Source organism: Melanerpes formicivorus, unplaced genomic scaffold, assembly GCF_026170545.1.
Source record: "Melanerpes formicivorus ecotype bairdi unplaced genomic scaffold, bMelFor1.0.p_v2 SCAF_5, whole genome shotgun sequence".
NCBI classification, from domain to species: Eukaryota; Metazoa; Chordata; class Aves; order Piciformes; family Picidae; genus Melanerpes; species Melanerpes formicivorus.
The window spans coordinates 25,250,033-25,276,573 of NW_027142357.1; the positions used below are offsets into that span (position 1 = coordinate 25,250,033).

Below are 26,541 nucleotides of genomic sequence, written 5' to 3' on the forward strand. Positions count from 1 at the left end.
TGCGCTCGGCTAGAGGGGCACAGCCCCGGGCAGAGGAGCAGAGCACCGGCACGCCCTGCGCGACAGCCCGAGACCCGGCAACCGGGCCAGGCCGCAGGGCCACTTAGGAAGCGGCAGTTTCTTAAGTGTACAGGCACTTTTCCAGGAACGACTTCCCGCGGAGGGGGTGTCCTCGATAAGCTGGCTGGCCAGGGTGCCCCTCGGGCAGACTAAGTGGGCTCCGCCAAAGCCAGGCTGGAGCCAGAGGAGGACGAAGGGCGCGTCTGTCCCATCCTGCTGACGACAGCGCCAGGCCGAGCCCCGGTGACAGCCCCCAGCGCAGGTGCGGGGCAGCGGGCCTGCCGGGATCCCGGGAGCGTTTCACAGTATCACAGTACATTAGAGGTTTCCAGGACCGCTGCTGCCCGTGCCGCGCAGCGGGGCGAGGAGGCGGAGGAGCTTCTCGCAGTGCCGAGCGGAAGACAGCCGGGGGATGCCAGCAACAGCGGGCTGAGAATCACAGCCAGCCAGCACGGACAACTTCTGAGTGGCTCTGAGGGAGTGCAGGACCTGCAGAGTGAAGAGAGGGACAAGAGTCACCTGCCAGCCTGGCCCCTCGTCCACACAGCCCCACTGGGTCCCACAGAGGAGCCAAGGTCCCTGTGCAGTACCTGTTGCATCTCGGAGTGCTGGCTGAGGACCCGCAGTGCGATGAGGGCTTCCTCCCGCACACTCTCCCGAGGGTCCTGGCAGGCTACCTCCAGTAGGGCACGAGGGACCCTGCTCTCTATCAGCAGGTTCCCCAACTCGGCCCAGCGCCGGCCCAGGTTACCCAGGGCTGAGGCCGCGTTGCAGCGTGTCCTGGCCTGCGTGTCACCCAGCAGCCACGTCAGCTGAGGCACAGCCCTGCCCAGGGTCCTAGGTGGGCAGGATTCATGGTAGGTGGCACTGCCCACCGCGAAGCTGGCTGCCTTGCGCACGCTGTCCTCCTGGTCCAGCAAGCGCTCCACCAGGCTCTCCAGCAAACCCTGCTGGCTCTGCAGCACCCAGGGAAAGCTGTGGCCATGTCGGAGCAGGTTGCCCAGAAGGTTGCATGTTTTGGCCCGTATCAGGTGCTGCCTGTGGCCGAGCAGGTGGGTCAGTGGCTGGCCAGCCGCATCGGAGCCCCTCAGGATGCTCTGGAGAAAGGGCAGGTGCTCTGGGTGGGCCCGGGCCACATGGGTCAAGAGGGACAGGAGGTCAGTTGTGAGCTTAAGGCTGCCTGAAAATAAGGCAGACATGAAGAAGGCAATGACGTGCTCCGAGGCAGCAGTTTCCCTCACCACTTGGTCTGTGACCTGCTTATTAGACACCACAAGGTGGCACAGGAGGCTCATGGGGAGCTCAGTGTACGACAGGGGCAGATGGCAAGAGCAGACCTAAGGAGAAAGAAGAGACAGCAGTACTCAATGCACAGCGCTTATGCGTGGGACAAGCAGCAGCTGAAGGCTACCAGTAGGTCATTGCAGAGCTCAGCTGTTGGCCAAGCTGCTGTAACTGCTGCAGAGCACCCAAATTACATCACTTGGGTAGGCAGAAGCCCACCAACATGGTGTGAAGTGGTACCACACATCAGGGGCTTCTGTGTGAGGGGAAAGAAAAATGGGCCAAGAGAGTACCTGCAGCAGCTGGGCAGGGATTTGGGCATCGCTTACAGCCTCCATGACCAATGCTAAGGTGTCTCCATCCACATCCAGGGCAAAAGGAAAACAGAGGAGCTGGCAGGCCTGGATCACCACAGCTGGGACAAGCTCAGGGTCCCCATCCTGTCCTGCTTGCCTGAATTTATTAGAGAGAGAACTTTTAATACAGAGGTGATCAGGAAAACATCACAGAAAGCAGCAGGGAGCATAGCTCTGCTGGTAAGCTGCTGCCTGCAAGTGCCAGGTCAGGAACTTCTAAACCCTCTGTATGCTCATGTCCAAACCCTGTTCAGTGGCTGAGCTCTACCCATTTTAGCCCTCCCCACAACTCACGTTTGTGCCAGGCATGCCAGGAAGCCAGGGGACAACAGCCTCTTCAGTGTCACCATGAGGATTCCATGGGGCTGGGTGAGCTGAGACAGGCAGCAGTGGGACTCACGAGTGAAGACAAAGAGAGCCAGGCTTAGGAAGAGCAGGGTGCCTGACAGGGGAAAAACACAGCATAGGGGCACAGCCAGAGAAAGCTGAAATGTCTCCCCTCATCTGGCTGCTTGTACTACCTCAGGGTTGCTCCAGGGTTGTTTTTGTGCTTTTCTGCTCAAAACCAGACCATGGTGGTCACACCTGCCAGAGGGAACATTCCCTGCAGCATGGACACCCTTTCTTGTTCCTCCACACCCAGCCAGCGGAGCCACTGCTGACTGGGCACAGCATGGGGCAGCCCAGCCCTCTTTCCCTGGAGGACAGCAGCAATTCTTGGGAAAAGCCCCCTGTGAGCTCTGGCCTCAGGAACCAGACGGGGACAGAGACAGGTATGGCTGAGTCAGGGTGCCATATGTGGAGAAGTGTCCAGCAAAGATGCCCTGCCATCCTGCTCCTACCTTGAGGAGAGAGGAGGTTCCAGTCTGGCTCTGCCACGAGGTGGCCTGCGCCTGGGGGGTCTCCCTCCAGTGCTGCTCTGTCACTGCCCATGCAAAGCACTGAAGCAACACGATGCCACAGCACGTGCCAAAGGTCTGAAGCAGCAAAGCCCTGCTCCATGGCCATGTCCTCCTAAAGGTGGGAAGATAGGTCCTGGTGGTCCCACATGGTACCCCAAGGTTCTGATCCACATGCCTGCCCACCCCATGGGCCTGAGGATGTCAGGGCTAGATGGACATGGCCCAGGACCAGGCAGCTGACAGCCCTGCTGCACCTGCTGACAGTGCCAGTCCAATGTGCCCACAAATCACTCCTCCCATTCTCCCAATCCTCCAAGTTTTACAGACAACCCAGGGACATTAGGTAATTTTCACAGGCTTGCACAGCTCAGCCAAAGATGCCTCGTTCCCAGGTCTCGTCAGCCTTCATTACCAATCTACATCCAGGCCTTTTTGCCCCCACACCTTTTGGCAGGGACCAGGCAAAGGGAGATGGGCAGGCTGGTACCTGGGCAAGGACTTTCAGCAGGAGGAAAAAGAGAGCATCGTAGAGACCTGCACCCATTGGTGGAGGGAGCTGCAGCTGTAAGAGAGAGCAAGGGACAGGATGGAGCTAGGTGCTGGGAAGGTAAGGGTAGCAGCACCACACTTACACTCATGAGCCTGTCTTTGCACACCTCACAGTGGGGTGACAGCATGGTTTCCCTGTTCCTTTGTCCCCATCCCATACCTCAGCAGTTGCTGTCAGCACATCCATCATCACTGGTAAGATCTCTTCTGCCCTTAGTTCCAAGGCCACCCCAAGCTGACTGAGTTGTGTTAGGAGAAATGTTGCAGCAGCCTGTGGGACAGGAAGAGCTCAGCATGTTTAGAACTTTCCCATCTGCCCACTCAGTGATGACTCTTCATCCCTTGGCCCAGTGCAGGGACAGCTAGGCTGTGCCTGCTCCCATCCCGCTCTGAGCGAGCCAGATGGGATGTAGGGCTCTGCAGGGCTCTCAGTAGTGACTCTGGCAGGGTGGGCAGACTTACCACAAGGGAGACATTAGGAGACTGGGTGATGAGATCCACAGCCAGGGTAACCACCTCCTGAAGCCTAAGACACAGGTACCAGGAGAGAGGCATTGTGTTCCCACAGTTTCACATTTCACAGCACAGCAGCATCCAAATACTCCCAGTGCTGAGAAACAGCTACCTTGCAGGAGGAGTAGTTCACAGCACCTCTTTGTCCACACTGGGTCCTCACTGCATCCCCAGCACCCACCCACACTGCCTAGCACTCTGCTTATGTGTCCAGATTGGAGGGATCAGTGGGAGCAGAATTCCAGCTCTGAGCACGATGTGGGGCAGAGGGCTGTTCAGAGCAGGTCATGTTCCTCTCCCACCCATGAGTGAAAGCAGGTGCTTACCTGGGAGGGGAGGCCTGGAGCTGCAGGGTGAGCAGGGCCAGCAGGTACAGAGAGGTCTCACAGGCTGCCTCTAGGGCCACCTCCACCACAGGGAGCTGCCAAGGGAGCAAGAGTCACAGGGGGTAGCAAGGCTGGGAGGGGAGGAAGGGACCTTTCTGGGAAGAGAACTGCACTCTCCAGATTAAGCTTCCCCAAAACTTCACACATTCCCCAGCCTGGTCTGAGCTGTGCTCAGAGGAATGTCTCTTGCTTGCCTACACTCCTTCCAGGTCAGTCCTACCTTGCCCTTCAAGAGCTGCATGAGGGAACTCCACAGTTGTTGTCCCCTTCCCAGGTGCTGGCACAGGCTCAGGCTGACATGGCAGCCAGCATAGAGGATCTGGAAGGTAGAGGCCAAGAGATTCACACCAGCCACTGGGGACAGGGACACAATGACCAGGCCCATCCCAGCTACATCCCATGGCTACCATGGGCTCATTTATTCAACAACTGGTAACAGGCAGATGGGAGTCATTAAAGGGCTGAGCCCTCACTTCCCCCCTCCCCACACTCCTAACCCCAGAGCAAAAGTCCAGGCACTTCTGGGCACAACCAGATGGCTGGACAAGGTCATTACCTTCAGCACGTTCAGGGAGGATCTCGGGTACTCCAGCCACTCCAGCAGCTTCCCAAGCTGCTGGCTCTCCGTAAGCTTTGCCACTACCTCCTGAGCAACCTGCAGAAATCACCCTGGTTTGCATCCTAGGCACCTGAAGAACTGCACAGACTTGAGAAGTTTAGTGCTAGCAACAAATACATAAAACCAGGTACCTGTTCCCCACATGTTGCCTGCTTTCACAAAGGGATGTCCATCTGCCATGACCCAGCATGGCTTCGATGCACAGCCCCCCAGCCAAGACGAGCAAGGTGAGATTCTTACTCTGCTTCCCATCATGCTGACTCAGAGCTGAGTTAAAGCATCAAATGCAAATCTGTAGCTTTGTTTTCCCTCTTATTTATTGTCCATTCAATTTCAGATTCCCCACAGTTCATACTGCTGCTACACAAGGATTCTTCATGTTTTCTCTGCCTTCCCTAATTTTTTACTTAGCCCATTCCACAGCTCAGATCCTAAGTGTGATGAGCCTCTTAACTGACCCCAGCTTTCCACTCTACTGCTGAAAGAGATCCTCTTGGAAAGAGTTGCTGCCCTCTGTGGGAACTGCACCTCCTCACCTTGCAAAGAGAAACAGTCTAACCTGCAGCTTGGCTTCCCGACAGCCCTTCCTCTCCTGAGGGATGCTGCAGGCAGCAGCCAGTGCAGCCAGGAAGAAGTCTCCCACACGTGGGTTCTGGTCAAGGGCTGCCTTGGCCTCTGTCACTGGACCTGGACAGGGACAGAGGTTGGGAGCCATGTGCTAAGGGTGAGAGACATTGAGGGGCAGCAGGATGATATTAGAGGCCAAGAGAGGAAGTAAGGATTATGAGAGAAAGCTGAAATCTAGGATTGAGGGAGAAGAGAACCCTGGTTAGCAGGAGTTGGTCAGATGAGCTTCAGCCACCACCTTCAGTCAATAGCACTGCAATGGCAGTGAGTGCTCCAAAGGAGCCCAAGGGCAGGAGGGAGAGAGGAACATCCAGGAGGAGATGGTGAGCTGCTAACACTGCTACCTCGCAAAGCAGGCTGCTCTGAGATGGATCCCTGAAGGAGTCTGTTCAGCAGGGGCTGATGCTTCTCTCTCAGGCTGGCATAGAAGGGGGCTGAGATGGAGGGATGTGTCGCATCCAGGCTCTTACAGAGCAGGGTGAAGCACTGGGGGAGACACAGGGATTGCCATCGCTACACTGCACTGAGAGTGGGAGGAGAGAGAAGCATAACAGCAGAGGAGGCTAGTGGGTGGGACAGCAGAGATGGGACAAGAAGTTATGTGTTGAAGCTTCAAGGGACCTTCAGGTATCCTCTCCAGCCAGGTTACTGTGTGAGAGCCACATGCAGCTGCATGCTGGCTGAAAGAATGGAGCCAAGGAAGGTGACCCCTCAGAAACCTCTTTTCTGCACATGATCCAAAAAAAGCCCACCCCAGTGGGTAAGACAGTCAGCCCTGACAAGAATGCATCAGACTCCAAAACCAGGAGCAGAGTCCTCAGCATGTGCTCCTACTGACACACATCCCCAGCCCCACAGTTTCTGGGCAGGGAGAGGGGAGACAAGGAATAAGGACACCCTTACCAGGAGGCTTTGCTGGAGTTTCATCTTGCTGTCAGCTGGCTGAGCCAGCAGCTCGGGCAGCAGGGCTAGGAAGCAGCTGACACTCTTGAGGAAGGCCTGAGGGCTGGAGGAGGCAGCAGGGGCAGATGAAAACCAAGAAACATGGTTCCTGCTGTAAGGACAGGATCAGGCCAGGCCCATATGGCTGTGGCTAAAGGCACAGGCAGCACACACCAGCACTGAGCTGCTGCCAGCAGGCAACACTGACTCTGGTCATCTGTGCCTTCCTTTTCATTAGACCCACTCACAGAAAGCCACCACTGTGAGCATAGCAGCAAGGCACAAAGTGCTTCCCCCATGTTTCTTCATGGAGACAGCTCTGGCCAGAGAGTATGAATACCACCCTCCTGTCTACTGCCAGGTCTTCTAAGTGGCCACAGCACAGTGGCCTTAGAGCACCGAAGCCTGTCCCTACCTGTCCTTTTGCACGCTCTCCTCCAGGCTGTGTTCACTGCCGAAATAAACTGTGGTCACCATAAGGAGGTCTGTCAGCACTGTGATGCACCAGGGCTGCTGCAGGATCCAGAGAGAAAGAACAAGTGGAGATTGTCTGCTGGCCATCCCAAAACCACCATGGAGGGATTCATCCCTGCCAGGATTTCCCTCCTTGTCTAAGGGGTCTGGATGAGGCACTGGTTCTGTGAGCAAGCTCCAGAGCTAACTCAGCACCTGCACTCTGCAGGGCTGGAAGGAGCCCAGATTTCTCCGTGGTTCTACACCCACCTCCTTGGTGCTACCACTCTCCAGGATCTGCTTGGCTAAAGACAGCAGGGACAGAGGCACATTCAGCTCTTGGAAGAAGTGCTCCAGCAGCTCTGAGTTACATCGGGTGGCCAGGCTGCCCATGAAACGGAGTATAGAACGGAGACAGGAGGCTCCCTCCAGCATCCCTGCTAGCACCTGCACACAGAGAAGCCAGAACAACTCATCAGCAACAGTGCTTGTGGCCTCTCCATCAGCCATGGGGCAGCCTTTCAACCTACTCAGGCAGGGGAGCAGGTGGCAAGCTAAGTGCATGAGGCAGCTCCAGCTCTTGGAACAGCACAGGATCTTCTTGCTGGCTGAAATGAGGACTCTCCCAGCGATTCCAACCCAATTCCAGGGAAGAAAGTGGCATCCATGTCCCAGTCACAGTTGCCTGGGTCAAACATCACTCACCTGCTGAGCAGACTCTGCCAGCCAGGTCTGGACACGGTGATGGAAGGCTGGATCACTCAGGAGGCTCAGCTGCATGGCCGAGAGCTCAGTAGCTTTGATCAGTTGCTGCCACTCCTCATCATTCTCCAGCTCCTAGGAGAGCAGACTGGTGCCACAGACCATGCCTGCCTCATAGTCTCTGTACCAGCCCCTGGGGACTGGGCCCTGCTGTACTCAACAGAAGACACCATATTACCTCACTCTCCAGGTCCACAGTCTCAATGCTGCACCCGCCCTGGGACTCTGCCTTGTCAGCACCAGGCTGCGAAGTGGCAACTACTCCAGGGAGCGCCTGTGTGGAGTTCCCAGTGATGCTGTGCTCCCTGGCCAAGGAAACAGCACAGTCAGGGAGTGGCCCTGCCTTCCCCCACTTCATACTGACACAGCCTCAGTCCTCCCTCACCATGCGCTGGGAGAAGGCTCCTTCAGGTCCCGCACTGCCATGCTGCTCTTTCCTGGCAGGACTCCGGGGTTTTTCTCATTAGAGGCACCTGGTGGCTCCTCTTCCCCAAGGGCTGCCTTCCCTGGAGCTTCTCTGGGTCTATGCCCCAGGCATCCTTTGCCAAAATCCTTCATAGGTGCATCACCTGCCTTTGGTTGCCCCTGCATGATGGCAAAGATGTTTGGTCAGGGCAGGGTCACTCAGCCGGCCAGACGAGTCCCCTGCACCCCACCACCTTGAGGACACCAGATCCTGCCTTGTTTGTGGCCAACACCCCAGCCTGACCCATGTACCTTCTGCCTTTCCCCTCAGGTCCCACTCCTGTAACCCTCCTTTGCTCTGACTGTGGGATAAAGCCAGGACAATCCCACACTTTTCTCCACCTTTTTCTGTGCCTTCTCAAGCATCTTCTGCTGGGCCTTTCTCACAATCCTGGACTGGCCACTGCAGGGGGGCACGGAATGGGCTTGCTGCTCCTTTAGGGCCTGCAGCTCTGGTGACAGTTTGGTGGTGAAAGGGTTTGAGATCCCATGTTCTTCTGTGTCACCGATCACTGGAGAGGCAATGGGAGAAGTTTGTCAGCAGCTCTCCCTCGGGACACAGCGAGAGCAATCAGCTCTGGGATCCCAGGGGACCAGAGCAAGCCTGCGGGCAGGAGCTAGGAATCAGTGCTTGGAGACAGCTGAAAGGAGCAAGGCAAAGACTAGGGTAGTAGAAAAAGCAGAGCAGGGTGGTCCTCCCAGCTTCCAAGCAGAAGGAGAAGGAAATGGACCTGGTCAGCACTGGAAAAAGAGCTGATACTCACCAGTAACCCGTCCATCAATGAAAGGGTGAGAGAGCAGCTCTGGCCATGACAGGCGCTGGCAGGGATCCTTCTTTAGTAGTCCCTGCAGGAAGCTCTGCAGGAGAGCACAGAAACACCATCACTGACACATGCTTGCTACCCACCAGTAAGCACAGTGTACCCTCCAGTCTTTCCTTAGTAAGGACACCTAGGAGGCCTGCATTCCCTGCCCAGCTCTGGGAAAGGAGCGGAGTAATAACTCTAGTGCTTAGGAAGATGCTTCCCTTTCCAGGCCATTAAATCACTCCTCTGCTGTCAGCCTTAGCTTTCCATTCCATGGACAGCAGTGATGAAAAAGTCCCCCTCCCAGAAGGCCTAACTCTCATCATCAAGCAAGGCCAATGCTGCTAGTGCATTAACAGATCTCACCCCACGTACAGAGCCTTCACCTTTACCTTGAAGACTGGGCTTATGGCCACGGGCCATTTGATGGGGTCATTGACAATGAGGCTGATAAGTTGGAAGATGCTGCTGGTGTAGAAGGGAGGAGTGCCCACAAACAGCTCGTACAGAATGCAGCCCACAGACCACAGGTCTGCTGTGTGGTCATACGGCCGTTCCTCCACCAGCTCAGGGGGCATGTACAATGGGGTGCCCTTGATAGAGGTCAGCACCATGGTGTGGATGCTCATGGCACGGGCAAACCTGCTCAGAACAAAACACAGATGGCCAGTTCAGGCTGGAAAATCCACTGCAGCTTCCAGGGATATCCCAACACGTTTGCCAACACCTCTCCCCTCTGGAGTCCAAAACGCCCTCATCCCTGCTCAGCCCCTAAAAATGCACAGAATCCAGGCCCCTTCACACTCCCTCCTCCTTTGCTACAGCACCCACAACACGCTTGTCTGTCCCAAGACCATGTGTCCCCCCTCAAGCTAGTCCCCAGCACCCACCCAAAGTCACAGAGCTTGACAACACCGTCTTTGTCCAGGAGGATGTTCTGGGGTTTCATGTCACGGTGCAGGATGCGGTGGGAGTGCAGGTAATAGAGAGCAGAGACCAGCTGGGCAGCAATAGTCTGGACCTGCCAGAGACATGAGGCCCTCACTCTGAGTGCCCTGGTACCACCAGCTGGCACAACCATGGGGTCCCCTTATGGTCTGGCTTCCCTAGTACCCCTAGGGGGTACTACTCTTGCCTTTGCCCTGTTTGAGGCAGGGACCAGCCCCAGCCGTGAGGGGTCCTTTGCCTGCTCCTTGGAGGAAGCAAAGGGCTGAGGCTGCAGCCTGGTGCTGTGGTTGTTGAAGAGGGACCAGGGAAACCAAGGTCCTTCTGGACTCTGCTGTCCTCCAGTACAACTTGGAGCCCTCTCTATCCCCTTCAGAAGTTCTGCCAGGTAAAACCTCAAAGGTTTCCTCATCCTCCTTATGCCTCCTGGCCCACAGCAAAGACTTTCTGCCTTCAGGCAGACAAATCTTGCTCTCTTTATCCTGTAGCAAACACTGTGTGGTTACTACCATGACAGTCACCTGGTCTTCAGGCAAACTTCCATCGTCCTCCAGGATCTGGAAGAGTTCCCCCTCTGCATAGTCTGTCACCACCACCACCTGGAGAGAAGAGCAGCATGGTGACATCAGGAACTTGCCCAGACACATCACCACCATGCCCTAGGGACTGGAACAGAGCAGGGTAAGAAGTCTGAGGGAAGAGCTGAGGTGTCATCATGCATGGCTCATCAGCTTGGGCTGGGACCTGGGATGAGAGAGAGCCCACATGCGAGGTAGCACTGCAGCAAGGGCCTGGCCCTTAGAGGAAGCCTTGTGACTGTCCTTATTTCAGACAGCCAGCAAAACCCAGGGAAGAGCTAAGTACAGGATAAGCCAGGAATAGTACTTCCAAATCTAGTGGGTAGAATCACTCCCTTGAACTTATATTGAATCTGATGCCCAATTACACATTTCATGCCCCCATGCCCCATAGCAGTCTTCAGTCCTTTCTTATCATTGTCTCTCCATGAGTTTAAACCAGTGAAAAATCAATCTCTGAACAGTCTCATGAGGTGACTGAAGAATCACTGTCCTCCTGTGATCCCAAACCACACCTCTCACACCACACACCCCACACCCAGCTCTTTCATCTCTCCACCCCACACAGACAGGGGCTAGCTCCTCACACAGCACTTACTGGAGAGCTCTGAAAAACACTGACCAGGCCCTGGGACTGTGTCACCACTGCATCCTCAGAAAAAGGTCCCTGTGACAACAGAGTCTATCCCTTGTTCCAATACCACAGTCAAGGAAAAGCATCTGCCCATAGTAGTCCACTTCACCTCCTTGCTGGTCTCAAAGCTGTCAAGCATCTGGATGATGTTGGGATGATGAAGGCCTCTCATAATATCAATTTCCTGCTGCAGGTTCTTCAGCTCCTTCTCAGACCGCCCCACCTTGGGGATGAACTTCAAGGCCACCACCTTCCAAAACAGGGAAAGCTAGGATCAGAGCAGGCTCCTATTTGCCCTGGCAGGGGCTGTGTTTAACCCAAACAGGACTCAGCATTTTCCAGATGAGCACAGCAAAAGAGACATTTGTTCACTGGATACCTTGGATGTGGGGCTTCCCACAGGCCTTTGTACATGAGCACAAGAGCTTGTGATACTTTGCATGCTGGCATTTAAAGCAAAGGAATTTAATCAGTAAGTCCAGACATACTAGGACTGCCAGAAACACAGGACAGTGCCTAGTGATGTCAGTGGACAGCAAGCCTAACATAAGCCAGCAGCATGACCTGGCACTGGGGAGCACTAGCAGCACCTTGGGGGCTATCAACAGGCAGGAGTTAGAGGGAAATGATTATTGCCCTTTATTTGAAACTTCTTAGATCATGCTGGCAATATTGTGGCCAGTTTTGGGGCTAGGAAGAAATTGATAGGCTAGAGTGAGTATAGCAGAGGCCACCAGGATGGTGTGAAGCAGCTGAAGTATGTGGATGATTGCAAATGGAAACAGAAGAGCCTCGACATGATAAACTCATTCACTCCAATTACGGTAAAGCACTGGCTATGGGGTGTTTGTTCTTGAGGTTTCGCAGGATCGAATTTTGTGCTGGCTCTGCCTTGAGCAGGGGATGGACAAGTGACCTTCTGAGGTCCCCTGAACCTGAAGGACTGCGCTAGCAGGAGCTGGCCTAGAATGTCAGCAGAAAAACGAAGGAAGGCAGGGCCCTGGAACCCAAAAGCCACCAGAAATGAGTCCCCGGCACCACACAGCAGACCCCTGGCCCTCTCCCCTGCCACCTCGCTCCTCACCTGGGCGCTGTGTCTCCGGCGCCCCTTGTACACGCGCCCGAAGGAGCCTTCACCGATCTTCTCCAGGATGTGGTAGTTCTCCATCACGGCTCTTGGGGTGCAGCCGGTGAGCTGCTGCGGCAAAGCGGACGATGAGAAGCAGCACTTGGCCCTCCCGCCCCTTCTCTCGCCCTCCGCCACTGTCTGCCACGGGACATCACCCTCCAACCCCAGCTGCAACGGAGAGGGGCAGTGCCAGCGCTGGGAAGCCAGGGCTACATCCTCCGCGACCGCAAATCCCAAGGCCCGGGGCTGCCCGCCAAGCTCGGCCCGGGGCCTGCTTTCCAGAGCGGATGACCCCGGGGCCCCCCGCGAGGCTCTGTCCCTCGGAGGAGCTTCACCTCCGCTGCCCCACGGCAGGACGAGGCCCAGTCGCGGGCTGGGACCGGCGCGGCCCTGCTCCCCTCCGGCCGCGGCCCGGCCAGCCTCGGGCCCGCCGCCGCCACGGCGTCGCCTAGCAACCGCTGCCGCGCGTGCGCCCTCGCGCGGCTTCCGCTTCCGGAGCGGGCGGGAAGATGGCGGCGGCCGGCGAGGAAGCGGAGGCGACGGACTGGTAACCCGACCCCCTCCCTTCCCCGCGTCCCAGCCCAGCCAGGCTGGCGGCGGCCGCCGCCTGACCCTGCCTGGTCCCTGCAGGGCGCTGCCGCTGGAGGTGGAGGTGCTGGAGTCCATCTACCTGGAGGAGCTGCGGGTGGTGCGGGGCCGCGGCAGGTACGTACCGGGGCCCACATCCCCCCCACACCCCCGGCCGGGCTCGGCCCCGCGCCGCCACCCCTCACCCCGGCCTGCCCCGCAGGTGGGAGCCTTGGGAGATCAGCATCACCCTGCACCCCGCCACGGCCCAGGACCAGGACTCTCAGTATGTCCGTTTCACCCTGGTGCTCTCCGTGCCCCCCCAGGTATGTTGCTGGCCCCCTTACCTCCCCGCGCGGAGCCTTTCTGCTTCCCTTGTTGTGCTTTGGGTGTTTCTCTTTTTTTCTTTCTTAGTATCCCAACAAAGCTCCAGAAATCTCCATCAGTAACTCACGGGGGCTGTCAGATGAGCAAATTCAAAAGTGAGTATCAGGAGAGCAGGGAAAGGATGATCCTTTCTTCTGGAGGTCTGGGAGGCAGAAGTGGTGGAAAAGTCTCTTAGATGAACATGGCTCCCTGTGTCTGGTTCACAGCTGGATACAAGTCCCTAAATCCCCTTGTCTAAAATCTCGTGGGAGCCATTGGTGCTGAGTTTGACACCAAGAGATCCACCCTACATTTGTTCCACTCTGGTCCCCCTGAAGTGTAATCTAAATCCCTGAGTCCTTGAAGCTGTTGGTCCTGCTTTGACAGAGGTAGGACTGAAACAAGTCCTTGGTGTAGCAGAGCGTGTGTAGAGCCCTGATGTCTGCTGGCAGCACAGGAGTAAATGTGGCTCCCACCAGTGCTGCTCAGGGGCTGCCATCAGATTAAAAAAGCCTGAGATTCACCAAAGCTGAAGGGTGCTGGGTGAGCTCAAGCCAAGGCAGTCAGCAAAACAGCTCTTCCAAGTCCTCTGAGGACAAAGGCTTCCTGCACACTGGTTGGTGGGGATCTGGCAGAGCACATGAATATGTGTGTGTATGTGTGCCTGTCCTGAGCAGCAGGCAAAGCCTGAAGGCCAGTGCTCTTATTTCTTCCTCCTGTCATCATGGCAAGCTGACAGTTATGTGGGGTAGTGAAAATATGTGGCTGAACTTGTGCAAACGTTTATGCTGCTTTTCTGTAGGATTTCACAGACTCTCAGAAGTATTGCTGAAGCCAGACTGGGGACAGAAGTGCTCTACGAACTGATTGAGGTGAGAGCTCAGGGAGATTGAGGGTGTCCCTGACTGCCCAAGGAGCAGGACAGCCCTGAGCCCATGGGCAGGCCAGTGAGTGGAACGTTTGCTTTAATGTTTCCACAGAAGGGGAAGGAGATCCTTACTGACAACAACATTCCTCACGGCCAGTGTGTGATCTGTCTCTACGGGTTTCAGGTAGGCCCTGCAAGCTGGCTGGGAAGTGAGGAAAGAAAATGGGGAGCCTGAGTCTCAATGCTTGGGATATCAGTCTGGGTCAGCAGCCCTCTGCCCACCTGGTCTAGAAGTGATCCTGGTTAGCATGAACCTTCCTGAGGCAATATATGCTGCTCATCAGCCTGAAGATTACTATCTACAAAAACAGAGCAGAGGGGCAGTGAGCAATGGCAGAACATCTCCAAATGAGTTGAGAAAGTGCTCAGAAACCCTTTAAAGCTGCCCTTTCTCCTCTACAGGAGAGAGAAGCTTTCACAAAGACCCAGTGCTACCACTACTTCCACTCCCACTGCCTAGCCCGCTACGCCCAGCACATGGAGGAGGAGATCTTCATGCAGCAGGAGGAGAGAGAACAACACCTGGCACCATCCACCAAACAGGTATTAGGCCCTGGGTTCCCATCCCTGGCCCCCTGCACAGGCCCTCATGTCTGTCACTCCTTTTGGGACCTAGAGCTTACCTCACCCAGCAGCACAGACAGAATCATGCCTGCACTGAGGGTCAGAGCAGGGATTAGACCAAGTGATCTCCAAGGGAGCTTTCCAACCAAAATGATTTCCTGAGTTTTTAGTATTTTAGCACTTGGTTTATTTGCTCTCTGGATTGGTGCCTGCTGTTTTGGACTTCTGGAACCACAGAAGTTAGAAAAGAGAGTCCTCCCTAGTCCTTAACTGCAGGAGTTTGGATGAACATGATCACCTGCATTCTGGGGTGATAAAACCTCCCTGAGCAGGTGTTGGGGCAGTTGTCAGCCCCACAGCAAACAGTGAAGCTAAGCATGAAACAAAAGGCTTCTTTCTGAAAAACCCTTTGAAAGATGTTCTGCCTATATGACATGCCCCACTTTGGAGTGCAGAAGAATAGATCCCAAGCTAAGGAGGACTGAGGCCATATAATGCTGACAAAAGTGATTTGTACAGCAGTCAGCCCCTGGAGCACAAACCCCATCATGCCTCATAGGGGAGATGCCTTCCACAGCAGCTGCTGAGGCACCAGGCTGCTTTCATGCTGCTAGAACCCTCTGGGCTTCCCTGCTCTGGCAGGACAGAGGTCACCCTGTTCCACTTCCAGGCTTGGGTTAGCTGGCAGCATGTGAGCTGCATCAGGGCTGGGGTCTGGTGTCACCTCTTGCGTCCCTGCAGGCGGTCGGTGTGCAGTGCCCTGTGTGCCGGGAGACCCTGGTCTATGATCTCTCTGCTCTGAAGGCAGCGCCACCCCCGCAGCACCCACTGGTAAGAGATGGGGGCTCACCTGTCCACCTGCATTCAACAAGTGGGTAGCTTCAAACTGGGGCATTGTAATGGATGAGTGAATGCATGCACACTGCCAGGTCCTTCCAGATGGCCCATCCTAGGGGCAGTTCACAAAACCTACAGGATGTCTCCTGACTCCTTGTTGTGTCCACAAAGAGCAAGTTTGGTTATATAGCCCTGAATCCTGAGCAGATGTGCTGAGATAGAGGTGATTCTGCCATAGGATGTGCCTCTGTACTCACTGGGATACAATCAGGGTCAATTGTTAGCTGCTCTGTGTCTTGCAGGACATCCCAAGGAAGTCACAGCAGTAACATGCTTTACCTCTGGTGGTGAGAGAAAGTTGAGTTCTCCCCCACACACAAAGAAACCACGGCTCACTCGGTCTGAGAAGCGAAATGGATAAGAGCTATATTTACAAGCAGGATGAGATGCAGATGGACATATACACAATACACAGTATTTGCAGTATGTACAGAAATAGACAGCAAAGAACATCATACAGGAGAAACCTTTCCCTCCTCCAGCTAGGAGGGGCCCCCCCCCAACTTTAACCCCCTCCTCCCCCTACCTCCCTTTTTTCCCCAAAAAGAGTTAGAGAGAGAAGATAATGATTAAGGAGGAAATTCTGTTAGCTCAAAGCATATGCAAGAATTAGTTTCTTATCTGTTAGTTCAGTTAATTCAAGGTCAACTCCCTCCAGCACAGCTGTTGCTCAAGAGAGAGACTGAAACAGGCAGGCTGAAAAAAGACAGACTGAACTGACTGAGACTCAAACTGAACTAAAGCTAAAAGTTTGAAGTTGCATTCTACCAATGGAATTCGTTTAGACTTTATCTTTGTTTTCATTATTTCACCAAAACATTCAGCCAGAGTGTTCCAGTAACTGTCCCTTTCTTAAAGGCACAGCCTAAAATGGTCACAACCTCTGCCTTAGGGTTTTCAGCTGTCTATAGAGCTGGCCAAATGTGGCAAGGGTAAACAAGTTGCTTGGGCGCTGTGGGGTCAAAGGAGGATTTGAGAAGTAGCACTGTCAGCTGGCTACCTATGCTAGGTGTGAAAGAGCCTTCACCCTGCCCTGCTTTCTGCTACTCAGGAGCTGTACAGGCCAGATGCCAAGACACTGCAGCACCAGGAGGAGCTGCGCTTGATTTTCAAGAGACAGCAGGAGAAAGGAGGCATCATTGACCCCGAAGCAGAGCGGAACCGTTACTTCATCAGCCTCCAGGCGGTATGGCAGCAGGGGCAGAGCTGACAGAGAGGGGGGGCTCTGGGCTGCAGGAGTGAGCTCTGTTTGCTGTGGGACTCCCCTGTCCCTTTCTTCACTCGTGGCTTTTGTCTTTCAGCCTCCAGCTGCTGTTGATCCAGGCCAAGCAGCCTCTGCCTCTGAGCTGCCGGTGAGTGCAAGTGCTGTGAACATTCCGCAGCCACCCAGCCAAGCCTCTGCTCCAGAGCCAGCCGGGGCGCTGGAGGCCAGGCCGGAACCTGAGAGGTCTGCAGTGCCCAGAGAGCAGCAGAGCAAGAGGGAGAGGCATCGAGGGGAGAGGCTAGGCCCCAGAGGCCAGGGCAAGCAGACCTGCAACAGCTTGCAGGAACCAGCAGGTGAAGGCCATCATCTGCTGCACGGCTCCAGGGGGCCGAGGGGCTTCAGCCGCAGGCCGGAGCGGAGACCCGGTGGGAGGCACAGCCAGGAGTTTCCAAAGCCTCATGGCAGAAGCAGGGCTACTGCCTTGGCTGAAAGAAAGGAGTTGGACCCTGAAGACCCCTTGCCAGTAACAGATGCAGTGGACCTGAAAGGGGAGCAGCATGATATGGAGAAATGGACCCAAGAGGGGGCTGAGGCCACAGGCAGGGAGAAAGAAAATCTGACATTCAACCACAGTGACCATAGATCAGCTCCCAGCCGGCAGGGCCACCACAGACCCTGGGATTGTGGGAGGTGGGAGAGGTCCAGGGTCCAGGAGCGTGGTTCCTACCCCAGAGCACCAAGAGGGCGAGGGGTGTTCAGGCCCAGTGGACATCGAGAACCTCATCTCGAGAAGGAGAGTGGCTCCTAGCAGGAGTAGTGAGGGGGTGAGCTGGGGAAGGGAGGGCCTGTTTCTGGGAAGAACAGTGGAGGCTTGGGTGGATCAGTAGCAAGCAGACACCATATCCCTTGGGAGAGAGGGGGCAGTTGGCACATAGCATAGCTTGGAACGGGGTACATGCAAAGTGAAGCATCCTGGCATGAGAAATTGTCTGTCACCATTGAGCTGACTCCTGACAAGTCATGTCAGCCTTAGTCTCAGAGGACAAAGGGACAGAGGAAGCCTTGACCTGCAGCCGTCATCCTTGTATGTGAGCTGACAAGAAACAGGCATACCTACAGAGCATATGGACTGAGTCAAGCATGCTATCACAGCAGAACTTTCCCTGATAGCCAGTGTCACAGTGGAGCTGTGGTAGTGCCAAATGGTGAGGCTGTGCCAGGGCGGCAGCCTGAAGCCAGGCTTGCTGTGTCCCCATTCCCTTCTCAACTGCTCTCCCTGCCTCTTGGAGACAAGATGGTTTCTCCTGCAGCCCTGTCTGCTCTTCAGCTGATGGGTTCATCCATGCAAGTACTTTGTAGGACAGGACACCTCCCAATCCCAGTTGGGAGTGCTAAATAAAGCTTACATCCATGCATTGGCAGGGCAGGGCTGAAGCTTTGAGTTGGCTCCTGGTCCCCCAGGAAGCCTGAATTTAGCTGCAGCTCCTGCCCTGTCCTTCAGCAGCTTTTGTGCAGGCAGAAGCTCATGGGGGGCTGGACTGGGAAGAGCACTGTGCTTTGCAACCTGTATCTATTGGGATCCCCTTCTAGGACCAGACAGCCTGCAGTGATTACATGCCCCAATATTTTGAATACTCTTACCCTTTTTTCATCTTCAAGCTGATCTTGCCTCAAGGAAATAAGGATTTGCTGTTGAAACAGACTTGTTGCAGTTCCTCCTGCTGCTTCACAGATTTAATGTCCCACTCCAGAGCTGTGATGGGCACTCTCAAGCCTCTGAAGTGGGACACTGCTGTTAATTTGTTGGGTCTTCTCCAGAGCCTGCACCCTTTGTTTTCTCTGCCCTTTCCTCACGTTCTTTGCTGTTTGGAGCAAAGATGTTGATCCCTATTCTTGCTCGCTCTCTCTCCTGCTCCCTGCACTCGGGGCCAGGCCAGAGACCTTCCCCTGCCCCTCCTGGGTGGCAGAAGGGCTCCCAATCCTTGCTTTGCCTGCCTCACCCAGGTGGTACCAATTACTTCACAGTTGTTTGTGCCTTGTGCCCCACCTCTCTTTTGGCCACATGTGAGTTGTTAGTCTTCCTTGTTGAGTACAAAGATGGCTGTGCCACAATGGGCTTGCCAGAGTTTTGGGTGAGATCCCCAGGAAACCGAGGGCTGTGTGCTGGCTGGGAGGATGCTTGCACCGCATCTGCTTAGCTGATCCTTCAGCACACGAAGGGCGCGCAGAGCTCTCTCCTGAGTCCTTACCTGCTGCCCTGCTCTTTCTGTGCTTGGCCTTGTTCAGAATGGCTTGGTTTAACCTGCTGCCCAAGAACTTCCTGTGCTTCAATTTCTAACACAGGCCTATTTTCAATATTAATGTTCTAAAAGCACTTTTTCCCCCACTTTCTTGGTCTGAGTCTACACTACCTGTCCTGGGCTTGCCATCTTGGAGCCAGATGCTGTCCTGCTAGGGATGAGGGCTGAGCACTTGCTGCCTGAGGAGAACCCTGGTTTTTCTTCAGTGCTCTCCCTGTCTTTGTTCTGGCTGGTTTCTGGGTGAGCAGCCTGTCCACACTTGGGTAAAAAGGTGTACACTTCGTGTGACACTGGTGCTTGTTTTGCTGCCTCCTGCCTTGTGAAATGTCTGTGCTCAAGGAAGGCATTTTATCGTGTCCTGAAAGAAATGCAAAGATCACTGCCCCTCAGCAACTGTAGCTCCTTGGCTTCCCCCAGTGAACCAGGCTCACTCTCAGCAGGAAAGCTGCTATGCCTCACAGCTGGAGCATGGAAATCTAAGTGACAACTTAAGTAACTTCAGTCAAATGCCAGATGTGTTGAGTGATTTTCTTTTTCCTGGGAGTAAGGATTCAGGAAGGGCTCTTAACCTTTCTGATTCAACTGCTGTCAGCCTGGAGCAGAGGACACTGCAACAGTACATGGAAGTGAATTTGGGCTAAATGAAACAGACCTGCAGGCCAGAGGGGAGGAATGGAGCCTTTACCGTGCCCCAGGCCTCCTTCCTTGGTGTCTGCCTGTCTCACCTACCTACCTCACAGGGCTTAACTGGCAGAAGCACTCTGGCAGGGTAGGGCAGGGCACCAGCAGCACCTGTAGCATTAACACTATTAAAACCAAGCAGAGAGATGTTGCTTGTGGTCTTGTGTGGTAGCATTGGGGTGAGGGCCCCTTTGTCGTTTCCCTTACCACTCCCCCCATCCTTCTTGATGGCTAAGGCAGTTGCCAGTTGCTCTGGCCAGTTTTGACCCTCAGCTTTGAGGTAAGCTGATGGATCCAAGCCACCAGCCTCAGGAGGACAGCTGAATACACGGTTTGAGAAGCCAACAATAGCACCCTGCTCTGGGAGCCACCCCAAATCACTAGAGACCTCCCACCACAACCAGAGGATCAACCCTTCACTTGCAAACACTTGTGGAAGTCTGGGGGTGCATCAGAGCAGGGCTTGTGATACAGCGCAGCTGGGTAACATCATATCCCCATGCACTCAGCTTTGCCTTTGGCTTTGCAGAAGAGAGACAAGAGGGCTGAGCAGTGGCCTAAGACTTTGGGTTTGGCCTGGAACCATCTCCCCCCATCCCACCAAAGCGACACAGCCCCCAGAGTGAAGATGCAGACAGGGGGCTGTCCCTGGGCAAGCCGATCTGGGGACTCAAGGAGTGGGGAGAGAGGCTCTGGCTGGCTTGTTTGGTAGGTCAGCATGCACTTCCTGACCCCTTGCTCCATGGTGTCAGGAAGGAGGCACAACCTGCTCTCTTCTCAATTGCATTTCAAGCAAATGCAAACCCTCTGGCTCTACTAAGACATCCAGGAATTTCGTTCCTGGCTAGAAGGACACCAAAGAACAGGGAAAAGGATGCAAGACTGCCAGTAGTGGGTGACACCCCTCCTTCAGCAGCTCTGGGCCTCTCCTCCACCTCCAGTGGGGATTTTTGCACACTGGGCTGGGCTGGCTGCAGAAATTCATGCTGGGGAATTCAGAGTATCTTCCCAAATCAAGCTCTTTGGAAGATATTCTGCAACCACCTAAAGCTTCTCACCTGCCCCCAAAGACAGGCCTGCAGTAGCTCCATCTCCTCTGGCAGGAGGGACAATGTCTGAGCAGATCTACAATAGGGCAGGAGCTGTGGCACCAGCTGGTAGCCTGAAGGAACACGAGCTGTCTCTTGGGAGCTTTTTTCTGAAACACACTGGGCTTGCACTTATGGCTGTGCCAGACCCTGACCAGGAGGGCTCTGGACCAGCAGCTGGGTAGTGGAGCAACTAACAGGTGAAGGAACTAGAGAGCCAAGAACTGTGTTGTGCACGTCATACAGGATATTCACAACCAAGGGAAGCCCTTCACCTTTATTCTCCTTTCAAAGACCAGCAGCTTTTTATCAGTGCAGCATCCTAATGTCCTGCCACAGGGAAATGCCTTTCTGATCTGCCCCCAGGCTTCCTGAAAGGAAAGGGATCCACATCCAGAAGCTGCAGCAGCTTACAGCAAGTGCTGGCACAAGGCACATACCGATGAGCAGTAGCACCCAACTCTGAGGGGCAAAAAGAGTCAATTCCCTTTCCCTGAAGGCTGGCAGTTCTGACGCTCCACATGTTTTAATGAACAGCCAAGGCCATTGGGCTGAGGTGAACAGAGACCTGGCCTGCATGCCTGGGTGGCTCCATGGCACCCCGGGAGGGTTGTGTCTTTTTCCCAGTCCTCTTAGCCTGGCAGGGGAAAGCTGGCCCCTGGTCACAGCAGGATGGAGCCTATGTTTGAAATGGCTCCTTCAGGATCCGTCTTGTGGAGCATGAAGTGGCCCTGCACCTGGGCAGCACTGATCTGCTTGGAGAGCAGCAGCGCCTGCTCAGCGAACCGCTGCGCCGCAGCCGGGGGCTGCTCGGGGTAGAAGCGCTGGAACATGCAGGCCAGCTGCCAGCGGGAGCAGTGCCCCACGTACTGCTTGAGATCCACACGGCCAGGGCGCACCAGGGCCGAGTCCAGCCTGTCAGGAGACACAAGGATTCCTTCAAAAGATGATCAGAGTGTCTCTGCAAGGCGAGTCCTGCAGGACCACACACACACACACACAAGCACAGGCAGTGTCCTGTCTGCAAAGTGCTCTGCTCTGAGATGGTAGAAGTGGGGAAGAGCTTTGTCCCCAGCAACTTGAGGTGGGAAGCCAACCCAAAAGAACCAAGTGGAGGGCTCACTCTGCAGGATGACAAATACACCCTGGGAAACAGCTCTGGCCATCTCTGGCGCATGAGCAACCAGTGAACAACCCTCTAGGCCAGCTCGGTCTGGAATGAGCCACACTCGGCACAGGGCAGCATCTGGCCAGGTGCTGAGAGCCCAGGCTGCATCCTGCCAACCCCATGGACTGTACATAGGATCAGCACTTCACTCACACACAGTACAGTTCCCAAAATGTGCAGATCCCCATGGGCAGGAGGCTGGTACTGCCCAACAGTAGTCTGAACAGCAAGGAAGCAGCTGAGGCTCCATCAAAAGGGATCCTGATTAGCAGTCCAGAGATTTGCATCCCCAGGAGGGATTTGGGAAACCTGAACTCCCAAGGTGAAGCCTGCAAAGAGCCCTCCATAAAGCCCCTCAAAAAGGGGCAAAGTTTTCCCTGTTCCCTTCCAGAGTGCAGCTCTGACCTGTCCACGTAATTGGTGGTCATGAAGACAATCCTGGCCTCTGAGGAAGCCACACCATCCAGCGCATTGAGGAGGCCACTGAAGGTCAGGCTCCCCATGCCTTGGTACACAGCTGGGTCTGGGGGACAAAGAAGCCTGAGATCATATACACTGGCCACCAACTCTGCAGTCTTACAGGACAACTCCCTGTCACCCAAGGCTTGTAGCAAGCTCCCCACTCTCCCCTTGTCATGAGGCTGACCCTCTGCCTCTCTCTGAATGGCAGCACATATATGTCCCCTGGCCACATGCACCCCTGGGAACCCAAAAAGGGAATGAGGGAGGAAAACCACCTCCTGCCCCCATACTGGACAGAAGAACTGTCTTAGTCTGAGGATAAACACCAAAATTTTCCTTTTATATGGCCTAGCCAAAACTTGGTGAGGTCCAACTTGGGCCCTGAGGCCTCAGAAAACTGCCAAGTCCTGGGCTCTGCTTCTGCAGCAGACTCCAAACCCTTCCCCAGTGTAGTCAGAAAACCTCCCTCCCACTTCTGACCCAGGAATGGGGGCACTGCTCACTCTCAGCAGCAAGGTCCCGGCTGACAAAGGCAGCATCCACATCCTCCAACAGGATGATGCTCTGCTGTGGTGCCACACTCAGGAGGTGATTGAGTCGGTCATCGGAGAGGCTGCGGTCGCTGAGGCTCAGCAGGCATATACCATACTGCAGCTCCCCAGCCAGGGCTGTACTGGGAAGGATGCAAACCACAGCAGTGAATCACAGCAAGAAAGCCCAGAGCAGGGGAAGAACCAAATCTCCCTGGCTGGCAGCAGGGGAGAGGACAAAGGCATCCTCCTCTGGCCAGGATCAGATATGGAGGACATGCCACACAGCACTGTGCAAAGCAAGGGCACAGAGGATGTGTCACTCTGACCAGTCACTGTGCTGGCAACGCAAACCTTTGCACCAGGCACTGTGCAGTAGGCACAGCCTGCTCTGGCATTTCAAACCCAGACTCACCCACACCCTCTCCAGAGAGGCTGCCTTGCCCCACAGTAGGCAATACTCACATGAAGCTGCTTTTCCCACAGCCAGGAGGACCATACAACAGATAGCCTCTTCGGTAAGGGATCCCTAGGGAGACAGTGTCCTTTTAGGAACCAGCTGGTTTGCCCTGAGCTCTCTCCCCTGGAGCCATGGGGCTGTGCTGAGCACACAGAGGTTACACCTAGGGAAAGCAAGCAGCTGGGAAAAATCTCTCTGCAGCCATCTTCAGAGAGGACCCCAAGCATCCAGCCCCACTCCACAGCAGTACTGCAGGAGTAATATGCTCTGGGGCTTACTATGGTTTCCAGAATTGGATTGAACTGAGGGGAGTTTGTCCCTCAGCACCTGGGCTCACTTGTTTATGGGATATACCCAAGGTGGTGCCCCGCAGCTGTAGCTGCAGGGCGGCAGGTAAGGGGCCATGCTGGGCACAGTACAGAGAACACTGGAGCAGAACCTTGCCTCTTTCACTGTACCACTTGGGGTTGTTGATGAACTCCTTCACGTCCTGGACCAGCCTCTCTGACACACCTTCATCCAGCACCACAGAGCTGAGAGGCCGCCGGCGGCGGGGGTGGCCAAACTTCCGCCACTCTGCTCCCATGGCCGTGTACATGACTGTCCCTCCCTCCTGCTGCTGTAGTGCCAGCTCCCGGGCTGCAGAGAGAGTCAGAGCCTGCATCAAGAACAGTGTGGCCAGCAGGAGCAGGGAGGTCATTCTGCCCCTGTACACTGCACTGGTTAGGCCACACCTCGAGTACTGTGTCCAGTTCTGGGCCCCTCAGTTTAGGAAGGATGTTGACTTGCTGGAACGAGTCCAGAGAAGAGCAACAAAGTTAGTGAGGGGTTTGGAACACAAGCCCTATGAGGAGAGGCTGAGGGAGCTGGGGCTGCTTAGCCTGGAGAAGAGGAGACTTAGGGGTGACCTTATCACTCTCTACAACTACCTGAAGGGAGGTTGTAGACAGGCTGATGATGGTCTCTTCTCCCAGGCACCCAGTACCAGAACAAGAGGACACAGTCTCAAGCTGCGCCAGGGGAGGTTCAGGTTGGATGTTAGGAAGAAGTTCTATACAGAAAGAGTGATTGCGCTATGGAACGGGTTGCCCGGGGAGGTGGTGGAGTCGCCGTCATTGAAGGTGTTCAGAAGGAGACTTGACAGGGTGCTTGGTGCCATGGGTTAGCTGTTTGGGTGGGTTGGATTGGTTGATGGGTTGGACACGATGATCTTGAAGGTCTCTTCCAACCTGGTTTGGTTTATTCTAATAAAGGTTTATTCTAATAAAGAGGGAACAGCTGGCAGGGAAAAGGATCTCCTGTGAAGCCCTGCATGTATCCAGGGAGCAAGTTGTTCCCAGTAGGACCCCAGGCAGCCCCCTACAGACCTTCCTGCAGAATATTGAAGAAGATCTCCCGGTCAGTGCCCAATGCAGTGAAGGTCACAGACTCCCACGGGGTCCCTGTGTGCAGATCAATCATCTGCTCCCGGTTGCGCTCGATGCGAATCCACTTTCTGCGATACCTAGGATGGGAAGAAGGAGTTGGGGGATGCTGAGTCCAGCCCAGTGAGTACACCAAAGGGAACACACATCTCAGGCAAAGAAATCACCTTAGACCAGTGAATACAGGCTCCCCTCACTGTTGTGGCTCAGTTAGTAGTGCATCAGACCCTTAATGGGAAGGTTGTGAGTTCAAGACTACAGTGGGCAGTAGTGTCCTCCCTGAGGAGGTCATGAGGTTTGTGGTGACAGGTTGGACTCGATGATCTTTGAGGTCCCTTCCAACCTTAGGAATACTGAACTACTCCCAATCTCCTGCCCTAACCCAGACTGAAGGGGGAAACAGGATCCTCTCTGCTGCCTCTGCAGGACCCCATGCTGGAGTTTCCTTGCTCAAATACAAGTTAATCCCCAGACTGCTTTCCCCTGCCCTCCCTTACCAGATGAAATGGTTCCCAGGGCTGGGGATAAAGTCAAACTTGGTGCTGACGCGCCCACTCTCGTGCTGCAGGTACGACGTCTCGACGCTGAGGTGCTGCGTGTGCTTGGCATGGTGGGAGATCCAGTTTAGCAGCCAGCTGTAGCTCTTATCCTTGCTGGGCACCTCCAAGGTGATCATATAATGGCGCCGGAAAGCCACCAGCCCAAACTGTGCCCCTTTCCGGGCTAACGCTAGGGCTGTGCCCACCCCAACAAGGCCAAACCCAGCCCCAAAGTACTGATTGTCCTTCAGTCCTAAGATGAAGTCAGAAAAGGGCATTGTGGGAGATTAAGCAGCTCCTTTCCACAGCATCGTCTCTACATTCCAGAAACAAACCTGCATGGAAAGAGAAGGACTGAATGACGGCAGGAGGAACAACAGACATCCACAGTTCCCTGGCCTTTATCATCGCCACTTCTCAAGGAAAAAGGCTGCCTGGCACACTCGGATCCCCTGCACTCATGCTTCTCTCATTGCTGTGGCTTCAGTCACTGGCCAGGGAAGTCTCTTCCCTCTCTGCAAACTCTTGGGTGATACAGGCCGGGGGGGTCAAGGAGCTGGAGGCTCTCAGGCCAGCGTGAGCATCTGCCACTTCAACCATAGCAAGAAACCCGGATTTTGATAAGCTTTCATTCTTTAAGCAGATACAAGTCACTGGGAACTGAAGTTATTTAAGGTTTGCTATTTGAAAAAGCTGAAGCACATCCCCAGGCTGAGCCAGGAAGCAGTTCTTTGCTGCTGGCTGAGCACACGACTGTGGTGGAAGCAGCATCTCCATATAAAGGACATAAAGAACACCAGCTGCATGCTTAAAGAGCTTGAAGTTTCTCCAGCTCCCTAACCAGCGGTCTGTCAGATACCGAGAACGTGGGGGAGCTTCCCCTGACAGACACACTCGCACTCAGCTCCCTCAGCAAAGGTCTGTCATAGGAGATGAGGGGAGGGCCCCACAGACATGTTCTGTTCCTTCAAGCAGGTTTCCACCTCCCCCAGAAGAGGGTCTGACCCGGCAGCAAGGCTCCTCACCAGGGCAGGCTGTCCCCTGCCCCACGGGAAGGCCTCGGGCCCACAGCAGAGTCCCTGCCCCGCAGTGGGGCCTGCCCTACCGCAGCCCAGCCTCAGCTCTGCGGCAGGAGCCCATCTTCCCCCGCAGGAGACCCAGTCCCACACCGCCCTTCCCCACAGCAGAGACCCAGCTCCGGTCGGCACCACGGCCGAGCCTCCGCTTCCCTCGCCCCCGCGGCGAAACCCCCTCGGTACCCTCGCCGCCGCGCCGCTCTCTCCGGTCCCGCCCCTCACTTCCGCCCGGCGCCGCTTCCGGCAGCTGCGGGCTCGCACCGCAGAGCGGGGCCGC

At 55.2% G+C, this 26,541-nt stretch overlaps 3 protein-coding genes across 6 annotated transcripts; 1 reads left to right on the top strand and 2 right to left on the bottom strand.

Moving 5' to 3' along the window:
* Positions 1–37: 37 nt before the first annotated feature.
* Positions 38–12,453, bottom strand: STK36 (serine/threonine kinase 36). 4 transcript variants are annotated; one of them, XM_068138861.1, is made up of 27 exons: positions 12,346–12,453; positions 11,966–12,076; positions 10,991–11,131; positions 10,191–10,268; positions 9,615–9,745; positions 9,117–9,366; positions 8,683–8,776; positions 8,261–8,430; positions 7,839–8,038; positions 7,632–7,758; positions 7,397–7,528; positions 6,962–7,138; positions 6,654–6,751; positions 6,200–6,350; positions 5,641–5,782; positions 5,229–5,356; positions 4,607–4,705; positions 4,271–4,369; positions 3,991–4,085; positions 3,614–3,677; positions 3,312–3,422; positions 3,090–3,164; positions 2,543–2,714; positions 1,995–2,142; positions 1,638–1,797; positions 651–1,397; positions 38–549 (listed from the first exon to the last, which is right to left on the bottom strand). In XM_068138861.1, the coding sequence occupies exons 2-27, from the start codon at positions 12,047–12,049 to the stop codon at positions 379–381; spliced, it is 4,044 nt and encodes a 1,347-aa protein (XP_067994962.1). In that variant the 5' UTR covers positions 12,050–12,076; positions 12,346–12,453; the 3' UTR covers positions 38–378. The 4 variants fall into 4 exon arrangements, with proteins under 4 accessions (XP_067994962.1, XP_067994961.1, XP_067994963.1 ...); XM_068138860.1 differs by having other exon boundaries at positions 11,966–12,079; XM_068138862.1 differs by having other exon boundaries at positions 6,200–6,302; positions 11,966–12,453.
* A 60-nt stretch (positions 12,454–12,513) lies between these two features.
* Positions 12,514–19,668, top strand: RNF25 (ring finger protein 25). The gene is made up of 10 exons (XM_068138875.1): positions 12,514–12,557; positions 12,641–12,715; positions 12,801–12,903; positions 12,992–13,059; positions 13,746–13,815; positions 13,924–13,995; positions 14,274–14,414; positions 15,177–15,266; positions 16,384–16,518; positions 16,634–19,668. The coding sequence occupies exons 1-10, from the start codon at positions 12,520–12,522 to the stop codon at positions 17,342–17,344; spliced, it is 1,503 nt and encodes a 500-aa protein (XP_067994976.1). The 5' UTR covers positions 12,514–12,519; the 3' UTR covers positions 17,345–19,668.
* Positions 19,669–20,846: 1,178 nt separating this feature from the next.
* Positions 20,847–26,530, bottom strand: BCS1L (BCS1 homolog, ubiquinol-cytochrome c reductase complex chaperone). Its single transcript, XM_068138876.1, has 8 exons — positions 26,448–26,530; positions 25,147–25,523; positions 24,593–24,729; positions 23,670–23,864; positions 23,231–23,294; positions 22,739–22,908; positions 22,179–22,296; positions 20,847–21,520 (listed from the first exon to the last, which is right to left on the bottom strand). Exons 2-8 carry the CDS (start codon positions 25,464–25,466, stop codon positions 21,268–21,270), a joined length of 1,257 nt encoding a protein of 418 aa, XP_067994977.1. The 5' UTR covers positions 25,467–25,523; positions 26,448–26,530; the 3' UTR covers positions 20,847–21,267.
* Between the last annotated feature and the right edge of the window lie 11 nt (positions 26,531–26,541).